We start from the raw sequence: 17918 nt of genomic DNA, 5'->3' as shown, positions 1-17918 counted from the left end.
TAAATTTATTGAGATTTGTTTTGTATCTTAACATATTGTGTATACTAGAAAATGTTTCATATGTAGTTGAACAGAATTTATTTTCTGCTGTTTTAGATTAAATGCTTTGAAAATATCGATTAAATCCATCAGGTCTAGTATCATGTTTAGGACTTCTGGACTTTGTATGTCTTTTTCCTTCACCAGGTTTGGGAAATTTTCAGTCATAATTTCTTCAAATATGTTATCTCTTGCTCTCTTTTTTTCTCATTATTAGCACCTCACTAGAGGCCCAGTGCATGAAATTCATGCATCAGGGGGTGGGGTCCCTCAGCCCAGCCTGCAATGACGCAAGCGTTCCGTGCCTGGCCTGGCCAGAGGCCCTCTGTGGCCAGGCGCGGAATGCTTGCCTCATCGCCGGGGTGACGATGCAAGCATTCTGCCAGGCTGCTCATGCTCCCCGCTCAGTGGCTGCCCCCCCCCGCCCCCCCCAGGACTGGGGGACTCCGGCAGGGTTGAGAGGACTGGCGCCACCATATTTGTGATGGAGTGATGGTTAATTTGCATGTTACCCTTTTATTAGATAGGATGTTGATGTTGTTATACTTTATGTTGTCCCAAATGTTCCTTAAACTAGCCTAATTTCTTATTTTTATTTTTGCTCCTCTGATTGGGTCTTTTCTGCTAGCTAGTCTTTCAAATCACTAATTCAATTTTATGCTTAATCAAACCTAGTTTATTTTTGCAATGTATTCTTTATTTCAGATATTGTATTATTATATGTATTTATTATTTTTTTGGCTAATCCTCACCTGAAGATATTTTTTCCATTGATTTTTAGAGAGAGTGAGAAAGGAGAGACAGAGAGAGGAAACGTCTTTGTGAGAGAGGCACATCAATTGGTTGCCTCCTGCATGCACCCTGACAGGGCTGGGGATCGAGCCTGTAACCAAGGTATGTGCCCTTGACTGAAATCGAACCCACAATCCTTCAATCTGTGGGCCAATGCTCTATTCACTGAGCCAAACTGGTTAGAGTGGATATTGTATTATTTTTGTTTCTTTTTTTTATGGTATCTATGTCCTTTTACATGCTATTGAAATTCTCATTAAGTTTTTGAGCATCCTTAAAACCATTGCTTTGAACTTTCTGGTAGATTGCTTGCTTCCATTACATTTAGTTTTTTTCTGGAGATTTCTTGCTCTTTCATTTGGGGCATGTTTCTCAGTCTCCCCATTTTGGCTGCCCCTCTGTGTTGCTGTTGCTGTGTATTAGGTAGATCTGCTAGCCTTACTAGGGTGGACTTATACAGTAGGCATACGGTGGTACCCGGTGACATAGTCTCACTGGTCACCTGCACATAGTGCACCAGGAATGTTTGCTGTGTAGGTTACATTTTCCTCCAGCTCTCCAGATCTGTCCCCATCCCGCTCATTCCCCAAACATCCTCCACCTCACAAACTGTCCTCCTGCCGGTCCGCAGCATTACCCAAGCAAGCCAATCGCATCCTCCTGTGGAGACCAGGGGTTACTCCAGCCTCTGGTCACAAGCCTGCCCCCCGCCACCACCCCCGAAGCTGTGGTCTGAGAGCATACTTTGTATGACTCCCATCTTTAAAAAACTGTCAAGGTGTTTTATGGCCTAAAAATGTGCCTTTTCTTGAGGAATGTTTTGTAAGCTTGAGGCGTACACTTTAAATAATTTAGGAATGTCAATTTGATGTTCGGTTCAACCATGTCTTTGCTGAGCTCCCGTCTCTCTGCTCACATTGTCCAGCTGTTCTTTCACGTGTCCACTGTCTACGTTAGAGACCTTGGTAGATTAATCCTAGTTGTTTAAATTCCTAGTCTGGTAATTCCAACATCGCTGCCCAGTCTATGTCTGATGATTGCTCTGATTTTCTTGTCTTTTAGTACACTGTGTATTTTTTTGTTAAAAGGTGGACATGATGAACTTACCGGGTAAAAGAAACTGAGGTCAACAGGCCTTCGTGTGACGTTTGGGTAGGAGCTCAGGCTGTTTTACCATTTGCGATAGCTGTAGGTGTCAGAGGCCAATTCAGTTTATGAAACAGGTATGCTTTGTATGTTGGATGTGATGAGTTTTGTGACATATAAAGAATTTTACGCCAACTCCTCTATGATGGCTGTATGGTGCTCGAGCTCCCATCAACGGCCACAGGACTGATGTGCAGGACAGGTCCCGGAGGCTGCCTGTCTCTTAGTGGGAGGTTCAGACCTGGAAGTAGCTGTGCAGCCCCTGGCACTTGAAGATCTCCTCAGTGAATTTCTTCCAATTTCAGAGGAAAGCCTCGGAGCCAGGCTGGCTCCCAGGAAGAGCTGCTTGTAGACACTGCTGTCTGCCACAGGATGCCTGTCACAGTGTCTGAGGACAAGGACATCCTGGCACTCAGCTCTGAGGCAGTTTGGAGTCAGTGGTGTTTGTAAAAAACTAAGCAGTAAATATAGTGCTCAGTCATAAATGCTAGAGATGGACAGAGAGCACAAGAAGGAAACGTGGGAAAATGGGATGGTAAGCATGATTTTAGCTGACAAAAAAGGCTCAGAAAGGCCAGATGACAGTATGGACCAACAGCTGCTCCTACGTGAAGTTGGCCTTCACATTACTGATATTGGTTGAAGCTGTTTTCCATTTTGGAACTTCTCAGGCACATAAAATACATTTTTAGACAGCTAAATCTAAGACAAGCTTTAGGGAAGACAACATGTAAAACTATACAAAAAACTGTGACAGCAAAAGAATAAAGAAATGTAAAGTGCTGTATTTTTAATATTAACAATTACATTTTCAAAAATGTCATTCACATCTAAAGGTAACAATGCCATAAATCTATAGCTGACAGTAGGAAATATAAGTGTAAATAGCCTATGTACACTTTGCATTATTTATTGATACAATTTTACATACATAACCCTATACAATATCCAATAAGCTTCAGAGAAAACACCTACAAACCCACTTGTCTAGACAGTAGAGAACAGTTTTTAAAAAAGAGACAAAAACAAATGATCCTTATTTCTCAGCTGCATGTGATGGAGCTGTACAGGTATGGAGATGAATTCTGAGGCGTTTATCACACGAAGATGTTTAACTCTGCTCCATGCCAGCCATGAGGGACAGTGCTAGAGACTCCACTGTGGGAAGAATAAAGTTTAAAAAATCGGTTTAATTTTTTGAAAATGTATGAGTAAGGCTTTAATCAATTCAAAACTGAAAAGTATTTAAAAACATTTTCCATTTTTATAATTTTATTGATTTCAGAGAGGAAGGAAAAGGGAGAGATAGAAACATTAACAATGAGAATTATTTATTGGCTGCCTCCTGCACACCCCCTACTAGGAACTGAGTCTGCAATCCAGGCATATGCTCTAGACCTGAATAGAACCCAAGCCCCTTCAGTCCGCAGGCTGACACTATCCACTGAACCAAACCTGCTAGGGCCACATTTTCCATTTTTAATTAAAATGGTGATTATATGTAATGTATAATAAAGATGATAATCTTCATTTATTAAATACAAATTGAAAAAGTATGATTTATTTCTATTCACTTCATTTGAATTTTGAAAACAAACAAATCTGACCTTTCACGAAATAAATCGTATTTGTTCAACGTGTCAGAAACTCTGGAGTCCGGTCATAACAAAATGCCAAGTTCTAACCTACAATCACCCAATTAAAAAATGAACAAATGGCCCAGCTGGCATGGCTCAGTGGCTGAGCATTGACCTATGAACCAGGAGGTCATGGTTCAATTCCCAGGCAGGGCACAGGCCAGGGTTGTGGGCTTGATCCCAGTGTGGGCGTGCAGGAGGCAGTGATCAGTGATTCTCATCACTGATGTTTCTGTCTCTGCCTCAGTTCCTCTTTGAGATAAATAAAAATATATTTAAAGAAAATGGACAAATGCATCAATATTTCTCACACAGTGTTTTACAGAACATTCAGCTGTTCTTTTAAAAAATATACTAAATTGTGCAGATATTTCAAAGATTAAGACATTCCTTTTTTAAAAAAAATTATCCTTATTGATTTCAGAGAGGGAGGAAGAGAAATATCAATGATGAGAGAGAATCATTGCTCAGCTGCCTCTTGCACGCCCCCTACTGGGGATCAAGCTCATAACTCGGGCATGTGCCCTGACCAGGAATCAAACCATGACCTCCTGGTTCATAGGTTGATGCTCAACCACTGAGCCCCACGGGCTAGGCAATTCAGCTATTCTTAGTGAATGGATCACAATTTTTTAAAAATTGTTTTATTGCTTAAAGTATTACAAAGAGTATTATATATGTCTCCTTTTATTTTCTCCCCTTGACCCTCCCCTAGCCTCCCATGCCCCCCAGTGTCTTATGTCCATTAGTTATGCTCGTGTGCAGGCATATAAGCCCTTCGGTTGATTTTTTACCCTCCACCCCTCCCACCCCCAACCCTCCCCAGCCTTCCAACTGTAGTTTTGGATCACAATTTGAATGTGCAGACACAGGGAAGAGATTAACCCTGCATATTTTCCCCCAAAAGCTGCGCAAATAAATATGACTTAGTCCTTTGTTTCTGCAAATTAAGCATCACTCTCCTCCCTGACTCACCCTACAGACTTCTGCCTGCTTCAGTATTTGTCAGGAGTTTTAAAATTGTTAAAGAAACCCTCCCCCATCTTTTGAAAAGGAATAGTTACAAAAGCTGCACATGATAGTTACTGAGCCCAGCCGGTGTGGCTCAGTGGTTGAGCATCAACTTATGAACCAGGAAGTCATGGTTTGATTCCCGGTCAGGGCACATGCCTGGGTTGCGAGCTTGATCCCCAGTGAAGGGTGTGCAGGAAGCAGCCAATCAATGATTCTCTCTCATCATTGATGTTTCTATCTCTCTTTCTCCCTTCCTCTCTGAAATCAAGAAAAATATATTTAAAAAAGGAAAGTGTGACTGAAATCTATTTTGCCTTCTGCTTTTCTAAGCAATAGTTTCAGAATCCACTGGTGTACCAAATGACATACTAGAAAGCAAACTTTACTAACCTTGTTTTATCTTTGATATTCATTCATCCCACAGTAATTCTGAAAATGAAACAAAACTAACACACACACAACACAATTCAAAGCACGACCCAGCTGCTGCTGGACTTTCCAGGTTTGAAATTCGTCACGAGATCAGTACCACAATGGGAACATGGAGCCTTTGTACAGGAAACAGAAAAGCAGTCAGATTTTAGCATGTGTACTCACGATGGGGAAAGGACCCTCTACAGACGGCTTTGTTTAAAATGGTGACAAGAAACATATGGCAGTTTTTAAAATCAGACTCCATTTTCTCTATAGATTCCATCCTAGGAAAGAAAGTACATTTCAACTTAAGTAGTGCATCTGGAATAATTTCAAAAGTACCTCAGTTTAATTATTTAGAATCCTAAGTATAAAGACTATAAAATAAAATATAAATTCCTTGCCTCACTTTTTAAAGAATATTTTTACTTTTTTTGGCCATTTAATCCTTTTTTATTTTTCAATTACAGTTGAGATACAATGCTGTACGTTTCAGATGTACAACCCAGCAATTAGACATTTCAGAACTTACTAAGTGGCCACCCCAATAAGTCTTGTACCATCTGACATGACACCTGGAATACTGACTGTACTCCCTCTGCGGTCCATCACTCCCCACGGTTCTTCAACCCAATCGTACTTCTTCATCCAGTCCCCCAACCCCATCAAGCAACTGTCAAAATGTTCTGTTTCTATGAGTCTGTTTCTGTTCCACTTGTTCGTTTGATTTTTAGATTCAATTGTTGATATGTATTTATTGTCATTTTATTGTTCACATTTTTAGCCTATTTTTTCTTATCCTCCTTAAAGAAGACCCTTTCATATTTCATATAATACTAGTTTGATAGTGATTAACTCCTTTAGCTTTTTCTTGTCTGGGAAGCTCTTTATCTGTCCTTCAATTCTGAAAGATAGCCTTGCTGAATAATCTTGGTTGTAGGTCCTGCTTTTCATCACCTTGCATATTTTCTGCCACTCCCTTTGGCCTGAAAAGTTTCTGTTAAGAAATTAATCAACAATTGTATGGGTGCTCCCTTGTAGGTAACTAATTGCTTTTCTTTGCTTTTAAGATTGTCTTTAATTAAATGTCTTTGGCATTTTAATTATGATGTGTCTTGGTGTGGGCCTCTTTGGGTTTGTCTTGTTTGGGACTCTCTGTGCTTTCTGGGCTTGTGTGTCTATTTCCTTTACCAGGTTAAGGAAGTTTCCTATATTTTTAAATAGGTTTTCAATTTCTTGCTCTCTCTTCTCCATACGGCATCCACATGATGCAAATGTTGGTATGCTTGAAGTTGTCCCAAAGGCTCCTTATACTATCTTCATTTTTTTTTTAACTCCGTTTTTTTTCTGCTTTTCTGATTGGGTGTTTGTTTTGCTTCCTTAATTCCAATTCACTGATTTGATTCTCAGCTTCATCTACTCTGCTGACTCCTCTAAATTATTCGTTTCCGTGAGTGTGTGCTTCATCTCTGATTGGTTCCTTTTATGGTTCCTATGACCTTTTTTCATGCCGTTGAAGTCCTCACTGAGTTCCTTGAGCATTCTTATAACCAGTTTGTTTGCCTGCATTTCATTTAGTTTTTTTTCAGGAGCTTTCTCCTGTTTTTTCATTTGGGACATGTTTCTTTGTCTCTGCATTTTGGCTGCTTCCCTGTGTTTGTTTCTATGTATTGGGTAGAGTTGCTATGTCTCCTGAAATTGGTAGAGTGGCCTTGTGTAGTAGGTGTCCTGTAGGACACAGTGGCTCAGCCTCCCCTGTCACCTGAGCTGGGCACTCCAGGTGCGCACCTGTATGCACTGCCTTGTTGTAGTTGAGCTTTAATTGCTGTTGGTGTCACTGGAGTAGACTGACACCCAGGCCCAATTGGCTGTGAGAACCAGCTGTGACTACAGTGGAGCAGTTGCTGTGTAGGAGACACCCTTATAGAGCATGACTTGCTTCAGTGGGGCTTTGGTGCGTACTGAATCTGCACCTTGAATGTCGCTCATGGAGATGGTAGTGTTGTAATGTGGCGTGGTCTGAAGCTGTTGACTAGGTGCATTGGCTCTGGGACCTCCCAGGAATTGCAAGGTCAGTCACCACCTATGCCCTACCTGGGGTCACCTGGCAGGAGCGACAGAGCAATCTGCAGATGGCTGCCATTTGTGCTGAGTTTCAAGGTGCCCAGGAGAGGCCAAGGTGCAAACCAAGGCCGGCTGCCACAAGTGCTGGGCCTGGGGACACTGAACGAGAGGTACGGGGCATGCTGAGCCCAAATGTTGCTTGTTTGCAATTTGTGAACCTTTGAGAAATTTCAATAAAGTCTGCAGCAGGAGCCAAGACTGATAGGTAGTATGAAAAAGCCACTGGAGCCCTTGCCTGTTTGGCTCAATGAATAGCGTGTCTGCCTTTGGACTGAAGGGCCCCAAGTTCAATTTTGGTTAAGGGCAAATACCTCAGTTGCAGTCTCAATCCCTGGCCCTGGTCGGGGCACATGCAGGAGGCAACCAATCGATGTGTCTTTCACATCAATGTTTCTCTCTCTCTGTCTCTCCCCCTTCCTTCTACGATCTCTAAAAACCAATGGAAAAATATCTTTGGGTGAGAATTAACAAAAAAGAAAAGCCACTGGAAACAGCTTAGATGGGCCCAGAAATTGGGTGGGGTCTCAGGGAATCACCAGGGTGGGGGAAACGTGAGCCAGGTTGATGGAGAGTCAGACATGGTGCCCCTCTGTGGGCTCTGTTGTGGGGGTGGGGGGAGGCGTGTTGGGGGGGGCGGGTATCAGAAAAGGAACAATGGCTTCTACCAGAACTTCTGTCTGGCAGAGAGCTGCCCCTCTAGCTCTTGCCCTGCTGCCAGACAATTTAGTTCCTCACTGGTGCTTTTCAAGCTGTGGTGTTAGGCAGCGAGTCTAAGTCCATGCGGGGGCTCTTTAAGAGGAACTTCCTGGGAACCCAGCAGCCTCTGTCTCACAGCCACACTCCCTGGTCTTTACAGCTGGAGGTTATGGGGGTTCTTCTTCCCTGGGCTGTGGAGCCGGGTGTGGGGCTGGGAATCCTGGGTCCACAGGGGAGGATGGGGGCGGGGGCCTCAGCAGCCGAAGAATCCCTCCTGATATATCTGCCACCATGTGTGTGGGGCCAGCCTGTTCTGGGTCTCTGCCCCTCCTACCAGCCTCAATGTGGCTTCTTCTTTAAATCCTGAGTTGTAGGGCTTCCATTCAGCTATATTTTAAGCAGTTCTGAATGATGGCTCTTCTGTAGTTTAGTTGTAATTTTGATGTGGTTGTGGGAGGGTTCGAATAACACATTTACCTATGCTGCCATCTTGAGAGGAACTCTTCCTGACCTTCTTTAAAATAAAACTCCCAAATAGTTGAAGGTGAGTGTCATTTCTACATAAATCATGTTGCTGCTGTTTTTAAAAAATATATTTTATTGATTTTACAGAGAGGAAGGGAGAGAGATAGAGAGTTAGAAACACTGATGAGAGAAACATCAATCAGCTGCCTCCTGCATGGCCCCTACTGGGGATCGAGCCTGCAACCAAGGTACATGCCCTTCATCAGAACTGAACCTGGGGCCCTTCAGTCCCTGGACTGATGCTCATCCACTGAGCCAAACCAGTTAGGGCACGTTGTTGTTTTTTAAATATGTTTTTATTGACTTCAGAGAGGAAGGGAGAGGGAAAAAGACTCAATGTTGAGAGAGAATCATTGATCAGCTGCCTCCTGCACGCCCCCAACTAGGGATGGAGCCTGCAACCCAGGCATGTACTCTGACCAGGAACTGAACTCGTGACCTCCAGGTTCATGGGTTGATGCTCAAGCACTGAGCCACTCCTGCCGGGCTCGACATAAATCATGTTTCAGGATAGTACTACCGAGTTCTAGATCTGGGGTCACAGGAAATTCCTTTCCCTATTATTCACTTCTGTATTTTTACTTTTCACAAGCATATCTTCCTTTTGAAACAACACATTAAAGATACAAAACCCTAAATTTAAAAATGATTTAACAACTTCAGAGCAGAAACCACCTAGAGACTGGAAGGGTGGGGTCAAGAGAGGGGCTGGCCCAGCTCCCAGGAGAGGTAGGCCAAAGGTGAGGAGGGTTGTCTTGGCTGCCAGGGGCTCCCCCTGAGAGGAGAAAGGCCTGGACTCCAGGCTGGGCTCCCCAGCAGGGACAGCCAAAGCTGGGAACGGCCATCCATGCTGCATCCCGCAGCAGGGCTTCTATCTGCTCGGGAGAGCTGAGTCTCCTGTAGACAATGCAACTTCTTGCAAGGGCTGGCACACAGGATTTTTCGTTCCCAGACACTCGCCCTAGGTTTTGGTGGAGTGAGGGCAATGTGGACTGGAGTTGCCTGAGGAGAAACTGGGGTGGAAGGAATTGGGGAGAGTCATGGGGGATTGGGATACCTGTGCTGGGTCACAGCAAACATTTTTCCTGAGAGATGCAACCCCCCCATCCTCTCCCAACAGCAGAAGTCTGGGGAAAGGCAAATGTCCCACCCTAAGAAATCCAGCTCATCCCACTTTCTCAAGTCCAGCTTGTCCCACCCTCCATCTCAACCCCTGCTGAGGAGGCACCAGGCTCAGGGAGCAACAGTGACTGGCTTTGGGGTGGGGCCATTGCCCCCACACTCCTGGAACCTGGCTGATGCTTCCCTCTCACAGGAGAGCTGAGAGAAACTCCTGGCTTTTGGAAGATCTCCCAGGCCTGGCTAAGAGGCTCCACCCTGCTGCAGTAGGGAAATATTCCAGGACAGACTCAGATGGTGGGAACACACCCACCATCTTCTCTGAAGTCTGAACATGTGCTGACCCACCACTGACTTCGTGCTGCTAAAATAGGAGCTCAGCTTGGCCCTTCCTGAGGGCAGACAAGCCCAGTAGAGGCAGCAACATGCTGTGGATTGCATCACACTTTGAACAGGATGCTGAGACCCAAATGTTGACAGCTTCTGACATTGGCTAGCACAAAAGTACCTCCCAGGAGGCCTGAAATTGGCATACAAAACAGCCTTACACAACATTAGGGCAGGATCTAAAGGGAAATCCTAGCAGGCACTAAAGTCTACTGGGATGAACTCCAATTATTATTTTTTTTATTTTTCATTATTTTCTCATTTTTAATGCTTTGGTGTTATTATTCTACTAGAGGCCCAGTGCACAAAATTCATGCACTGGGGGCGGGGGGGGGGTGGCCTCAGCCAGGTCTGCGTCCTCTCGCAGTCCAGGAGCCCTCCTGGGATGTCCAACTGATGGCTTAGGCCTGCTCCCTGCCTAAGCTGTGAGTCAGACATCCTTAGCGCTTCCGCAGAGGCAGGAGAGGCTCCTGCCACTGCCACTGTGCTCACCAGCTGTGAGCCCAGCTTCTGGCTGAGCGGTGCTCCCCCCTGTGGGAGTGCACTGACCACCAGAGGGCAGCTCCTGCGTTGAGCGTCTTCCCCCTGGTGGTTAGTGTGTGTCATAGCGACTGGTCATTCGCCGTTTGGTTAATTTGTATATTAGGGTTTTATTATATAGGATTTTCTCTTTTGTTTCTTTCACATTTCTTATTTTTTTCTTTCCTTTCCTAACTCTATCAATGATTAGAGAGAATCATTGACAGGTTATCTCCTGCATGCCCCCTACTGAGGGGCGAGCCTGCACTCTGGACATGCCCCTTGACTGAGAATTGAACTGTGACCTACTGGTTCATAGGTTGATGCTCAACCACTGAGCCACACCAGCCAGATTCCTTTTTTACTTTCATAATTTTTCTATTCCCCTATTCTCTTCTAGTATTCTTTTTATTTTATTTATATATTTTTCTTTTATTATTATTCTTGTTCTCTTCTCTCTCCTAATTCTCTCTTCTTTTGTGGTTAATTTTGCTGTTATTGTTGGGTTCTTTTGTGTTTTTGTTTTGCTTATATTTTCTTTTTTTTTAAAGTATATTTTTATTGATTTCAGAAAGAAGAGAGAGAAATAGAAACATCAATGATGAGAGAATCATTGATCGACTGCCTCCTGCACATCCCTCCTGGGGTTTGAGTCTGCAACCTGGCCATGTGCCCTTGACCATAATCAAACCTGATACCTTTCAGTCCACAGGTCGACACTCTATCCTCTGAGCCAAACCAGTGAGGGCTTTTTTAAAAAAAACGTTTTTATTGATTTAATTTTAATTTTATAAAAACATTTTTATTGATTTCAGAGAGGAAGGGAGAAAGAGGGAGATGGAAACATCAATGATGAGAGAGAATCATTGATCAGCTGCCTCCTACATGCCTCCTACTGGGAATCGAGCCCAGAACACAGGCATTTGCCCTTGACCGGAATCGAACCTGGGACCCTTCAGTCCGCAATCTGATGCTCTATCCACTGAGCCAAACCAGCTAGAGCAAGCTTATGTTTTCTTTTGAGTTGAGAGCACTGTACAACAGCTCACACAACATGGTCAAGGGTGAGCCTCGTAGTCAGCCAGCCTGAAAGGAGATCCGACCCAATTACAATACCAGAGCCCAAATAACACACAAAAGGGACACCCCTAGCATCCAGCTCAGGAGTTCAAGGAAACCACACACCGGGTCCCACAGGACATTTACTACCAAAGGCCACATCATAAAGACAGGGAGTCATAGGAATTCTATTTAATACACAGACATACACACAAAGGGATAACTAAAATGGTGAGACAAAGAAACAATGCCCAGCCTGGCCGATGTGGCTCAGTGGTTGTAGGTGGACCCATGAACCAGGAGGTCATAGTTCGATTCCCGGTCAGAGCATATGTCTGGGTTGTGGGCTCAATCCCCAGTGTGGGGTATGCAGGGGGAGGCTAATCATGATTCTCTCTCATCATTGTTCTATCTCTTTCTCCCGCTCCTTTCTCTCCTTTCCTGTCTCTGAAATCAATAAAAATATATTAAAGAAAAAAAGAGAGAATCTTAAGGGCAGGAAGAGATAGACAGTTACTTACAAGGGGGATCCCATAAGGTTGTCAGCTGATTTCTCAACAGAAACACTACAGGCAAGAAGGGAACAACATGAAGTATGCAAAGTAATGAAAAGCAAGGATCTGAAACTAATATGACTCTTTTTTTTTTTTAGTTGATTTCAGAAAGGGAGAGGGAGAAAGAGATAGAAACATAAACAATGAGAGAGAATCATTGATTGGCTGCCTCCTGATGTCCCCTACTGGGGATCGAACCCACAACCAGGACATGTGCCCTGACCAGGGATTGACCTGTGACCTTGTGGTTCATAGGTTGATGCTCAACCACTGAGCCATACCAGCCAGGCTCAAGAGAAAGAGAGGAAGGGGGAGGGAGGGAGGGAAGCAGGGAGGGAGAGGGAGAGAGAGAGAGAGAGAGAGAGAGAGAGAGAGAGAGAGAGAGAGAGAAGAACATTGATAAGGTTCCTTTTGTATGCATCCCAACTGGGGATCAAACTCGAAATCTTTCAGTGCACAGTATGGTGCCCCAAATGAGCCACCCGGCCAGGCACCTGTTTTTTTCTTGCAATCGGCTCGCTGAAGAAATGGAAACTGTTCAATTTTAAGCAAAGCATATGCAGCAGTGTTATTTTTTCTCCACCCATTACACATGAAGAGAAATATACTTTATATACTCTGAGATGGCAATAATGAAGCCAGTAAGACTTCCATTTCCATGCCTGCAATCATGAATTTTACCTGTTATCTTAGTTTATACAGCCAGAGTATTCTGATATAGTCACAGGCCAAGATTTAAAATAGATCAGCACAACATCCTCTCGTCTCACAGGTTAAGGACAAGCTGTTATCACAACAACCAGTCAGTGGGACTCGCACTTTTCATTTAGGGAAGTAACGGCAGCAGCATCACATTGGGGGGATCCGTTTATAAGGCATGCAAATGTCTAACCATTATGCTGCACACCTGAAACTAATCTAATGTTGAAGGTCAACTGTAATTGAAAAATAAAAATGAGCAATTAATTGCAGCATTACATTAATTTTATGAACCAGGCAGAGAAAAACAAACTGCTCAGCTGTACATTTGAGCTCACAGTGAGGACATGGCAGGGTGCTCAGGCAGGTGAGCTCCCGGACCTCGCACCCTTTGCTCACAGGGCGCTTGCCCTCCATGTGCTGACGGGAGTCATGAACACCCCACACATCAAATACAGAATCATTCTTCTAGGGCTCATCTGAAATATAACTTGGGACTAGTGTAGCATGGCTCCTAGAATTTGCTTTAAAATCCATTAAGTGTGAGTGGGTGAGCAGTGAGCAGAACCAGTTACAGCTGGCGACTGCTGAGGCGGAGTGAGGGCGCCTCGGGTCCGGGCTGTCCTTTTCTCTCTACTTCTATGTATGTCTTAAGCATCGACAATAAAAATTTAACAAAACCTACACAACAAAACATGAATGTAATCTAAGGATATCTGTCCTCATTAAAAGACTTTAAGTTTTTCTTATTATTTTACTGCTCACAAAAGAATCGCACAATCCTGATGTTGCCTAGCTTAGGTGAGCAGATTCTTCAATTTTTCCCCTAATTATGTGGTATGCGATGTGTTGCCAAGATGAAAAAGAACTCTCAGGATGGAGCCAATGAAAACACTTAGAGCACAGAGATTCCGTAAGCCACATACTTACTGCCAAGCCCCAAGGCCTGCCTGCCAGCCATCCGCAAACATGAGAGCCAAGTTCAACACCTTCATGATGGCTTCCTTCACAAAGCTGACCTGCAGATCAAAGCCACGGACAGATACATCACCGTCTCGGTAACTGTGTTTGGACCTGACACCAAAACTTTTACCTCACTCGGTCACCAAGGAAGTCCCTTAACACAACGACTGTGTGCTGCGCAGGAGAAAGGGTGCCTGGCTTGGGAAAAAGCGCACTGGGCCTGGCTACACACGCAGCACCCGCAGCACAGGTGGTGCCAGCACAATCCGACCCGTTTCCCGGGACAGTCACTGAAATTCACCAGTGAAACGAGGCAAGCATTCCCAATGGCTGTAAGAGGACTTCATCCCAATATTCACACTAAGGTGGGTGCACTTCCTGAATAAAGCACTCTTATGCCACATGTGCAGATAAAAATTTCCAACTGACTCTACACGCAGAGCAGGGTGAGGCCAGGCTGGCCACAGAATTCTCACGGTTTCTCTAAATTTGTAACTTCATGTGGTCTGGTCTTTCCTTAAAGAATATTCTACAGAACAGAAACCTAATAACTATAAAATTCCAAAGCCAAGAAGCAACGTCCCTTGCCCAGCTTCATTCCCACCTCAGTGGACAATATTACAGGTGACGTCCCGTCTCACGTACCTTTTCTCTTAGCAGACATCGATCATGGATGGTTGACAAATATCTATAGTGAATTTTAATCAATTGATCTAAATCCTTGGCTTCCTCGATTTGATGTTGAAATTCCAACCCTGTACTGTGAAGAATCTTGGAAGAGAAAGATCAAAGTATAATCAGATTTCTTCTTGGAGAACATGTGTGACCCCACACAAAACTTCCTTTTATTTTATTTAAAAAATATTTTTATTGATTTCATAGAAGAAGAGAAAAGGAGAGATAGAACCATCAGTGATGAGAATCCTTGATCGGCTGCCTCCCACACACCCCCTCCTGGGATCAAGCCTGCAACCTGCACACATGCCCTTAACTGAAATTGAACCTGGGACCCTTCAGTCCACAGGCAGATACTCTATCCACCAAGCCAAAGTGGCTAGGAATACACTAAATTTTTTGAAAAAGAAAAAGAAACATATTATCAGGTAAATTGAACAAGTTTTTCTAAGTTCCATTGTCTATATAGAGGTGGGCAAAGTAAGTTTACAGTTGTAATACAAACAAATGCTACAATAATTAATAAATAATGATACAGGAATAAACTGCTTCCTGTACTCACAACTGCACACCTGATCCTCCTGCCACTTCCTCAGCACTGGAGGCCGGCGCTTAGAAGGCCATGCTGCAGGCCCAGGAGGCAGAGAGCAGCAGTTCTGACATGGAGGCTTGGGAGGACTCACTTCACTCCACAGAGTGGATTTTAGAACCTAGAGATAGTATGACTAGAAGTGTTTTTGGCAACCATCTGAAACCCCAAATGAGTCCTGCCCTCCAGTAATGCAGACATCATTCAAATAGCTGAGTACCACACTCAGAACTTCCTCTTGAGCTAGTTCTAAGATGTGTAAGAAATATTTACACTGTAATGAAGTTTCTTGTTTTGGAGAAAAGAAAAGAAAAAAGAAAAGAAAAGAAAAGAAAAGAGGATATGATCTGGTGGTTTCTTCCTCCTGACACTCCACACTAGCCTGACAGTTTCTGGCCGCTACTCAAAACTGAAGTGATTTCCAGGGGTAGCTGTCGACACTGATCAAGTTCAGAGGCTCCTGCAGCAGGTAGGAAGGCAACTCCAAAAGAGGGCGCTGGCTGTGCCCGTCCCAGTGGACAGGAGGGCCAATGGGACACAGGTCTCAAAAACACCCTCTCCCGACCCCACCGTCACTGTTAGGGCAGCAGTTCAAAACCTATGGGTCGTGCCCCTTTGGGGTCGAATGACCCTTTCACAGGGGTCGCCTAAGACCATCGTAAACACATATATAATTACATACTGTTTTTGTGATTAATCACTATGCTTTAATTATGTTCAATCTGTAACAATGAAAATACATCCTGCATATCAGATATTTACATTACAATTCATAACAGTAGCAAAATTACAGTTATGAAGTAGCAACGAAAATAATTTTATGGTTGGGGGTCACCACAACATGAGGAGCTGTGTTAAAAGGTCGCGGCATTGGGAGGTTGAGAACCACTGTCCTAGGGGCTATTTTCACATTTACAGTCTATGAGTATGTGGTGGGCTCCTCTGGGTGTATGACTGTTGGAAGGAATCCTATCTAATAAAAGAGAAACATGGTAATGGGAGTACGACCACTACCCTTCCCATTGGCTAATCAGCGAGATATGCAAATTAACTGCCATCCAAGATGGTAGCCGGCAGCCAGGCAGCTTGAAACTAACATGAGGCTTGCTTGCTTCAGTGAGGGAGGAAACCAACGTTCCCCGCCTGCCTAGCCAGTCTCTGAGCTTGCAGTTTAAGAAACATTGTAACAAATATAAAAGCTGAACAAAACCCCAGAAACCTGCTTTCAGCGAGCCCGGGATCTCAGAGCTGGAGTTATACATTGTTTCGATTATAGAACTGAAACAAACCAGACACCTGCTTTCAGGAGCGGAGGCCTAAGAGCTGGAGCCTCAGAGCTAAAGCTGGCCCAGAATAAAGAAAAAAAAAAGAAAAAAGGAGCAGTTGGGAGCTTCAGTGGGCCTGAAAACAGCCCTCAGCCCCTCACCCAGACTGGCCAGGCACCCCAGTGGGGACCCCCACCCTGAAGGGTGTGTGACCAGCTGCAAACAGCCATCAGCCCTCACCCAGGCTGGCCAGGCACCCCAGTGGGGACCCCCACCCTGATCCAGGACACCCTTCAGGGCAAACCAGCCAGACCCACCCATGCACCAGGCCTCTATCCTATATAGTAAAAGGGTAATATGCCTCCCAGCACCAGGATCAGCGGAGCCGAGAGGCCTCCCAGCACCGGGATCAGCGGAGCCGAGAGGCCTCGTGGCACTGGGATCAGCGTGACAGGGGCAGCGCCCAAACCCCCTGATCGCCCTGCGGCTCTGTGTGTGACAGGGGGCGGGGCCACAACCTCCCTATCTGCCCTGCTCTGTTCGTGACAAGGGAAGGCGCCCCAACCCCCTGACCAGCCCTGCTCTGTGCCTGAAAGGGGGGACCTCCCCAACCCCGATTGCCCTGCGGCTCTGTGTGTGACAGGGTGTGGCGCCCAACCCCACTCCCCCCCCCACTGGCCCTGTTCTGTGTGTGACGGGGTAGAGCCATAACCTCCCCATCGGCCCTGCCCTGAGTGTGACAGTGGCGGTGCCCCAACCCCATGATCGGCCCTGCTCTGTGGGTGATAGAGGGCGGCACCCCAAGCCCCGCCCCCCCCCCCCCACGGGCCCTGCTCTGTGTGTGATGGGGTAGAGCCATAACCTCCCCATCGGCCCTGCCCTGAGTGTGACAGTGGCGGCCCCCAACCCCCTGATCGGCCCTGCTCTGTGTGTGATAGAGGGCGGCGCCCCAACCCCCTGATCCTCCCTGCCCTGAGTGTGACAGGGTGCGGTGCCCCAATTCCCCTATCGGCCCTACTCTGTAACAGCGGGGAGCTCCTCAACCCCCTGATCTGTGCGTGACAGGGGGTGGTGCCGCAACCTCGCCATCGACCCTGCCATGAGTGTGACAGGGGGCGGTGCCCCAACCCCCCAATCGGCCCTACCCTGAGCGTGACTGAGGGTGGCATTGCAACCTCCCAATCTGCCCTGCTCTGTGCATGACAGGGGGTGGTGCCCCAACTCCCCAATAGGCCCTGCTCTGAGCCTGACCAGGGGCTGCACCTAGGGATTGGGCCTGCCCTCTGCCACCTGGGAGCAGGCCTAAGCCAGCAGGTCGTTATCTCCCGAGGGGTCCCAGACTGCGAGAGGGCACAGGCCGGGCTGAGGGACCCCCCCACCCCCCCGAGTGCACAAATTTTGTGCACCGGGCCTCTAGTCCTATCTAATAAAAGAGAAACATGGTAATTAGCGTACGACCGCTACCCTTCACATTGGCTAATCAGGGCAATATGCAAATTAACTGCCAGCCAAGATGGCGGTCGGCAGCCAGGCAGCTGATGTGAACAGGGAGGCTTGCTTGCCTCAGTGACGGAGGAAGCCAAGCTTCCCCGCCTGCCATGCCGGCCTCTCAGCTCTAAGCAACATTGTAACAAATATAGAAGCTAAACAAAACCCCGGGCTTCAGCCAGCAGTACCGCAACATTGTTTCAAATACAGAAAG

General features: G+C 45.7%; 1 protein-coding gene across 2 annotated transcripts in view; it reads right to left on the bottom strand.

Moving 5' to 3' along the window:
* Window positions 1–2739: 2739 nt before the first annotated feature.
* The window catches only part of TUBGCP5 (tubulin gamma complex component 5), a 119506-nt gene continuing 104327 nt past the window's right edge, over window positions 2740–17918 (bottom strand). For both annotated transcript variants that reach the window (XM_081103198.1, XM_081103199.1), the window contains 4 exons: window positions 14333–14458; window positions 13655–13743; window positions 5226–5326; window positions 2740–3135 (listed from right to left, as the gene is read on the bottom strand). In XM_081103198.1, the coding sequence (XP_080959324.1) occupies window positions 3089–3135; window positions 5226–5326; window positions 13655–13743; window positions 14333–14458 (363 nt within the window). In that variant the 3' untranslated portion in view covers window positions 2740–3088. The remainder of the gene's footprint in view (window positions 3136–5225; window positions 5327–13654; window positions 13744–14332; window positions 14459–17918) is intronic.

The sequence above is a fragment of the Myotis nattereri genome (assembly GCF_964212035.1).
Source record: "Myotis nattereri genome assembly, chromosome: 12".
Classification (NCBI taxonomy): Eukaryota; Metazoa; Chordata; class Mammalia; order Chiroptera; family Vespertilionidae; genus Myotis; species Myotis nattereri.
Note: the sequence above shows the minus strand (reverse complement) of the source record. Positions and strands in the feature narration are given on the sequence as shown.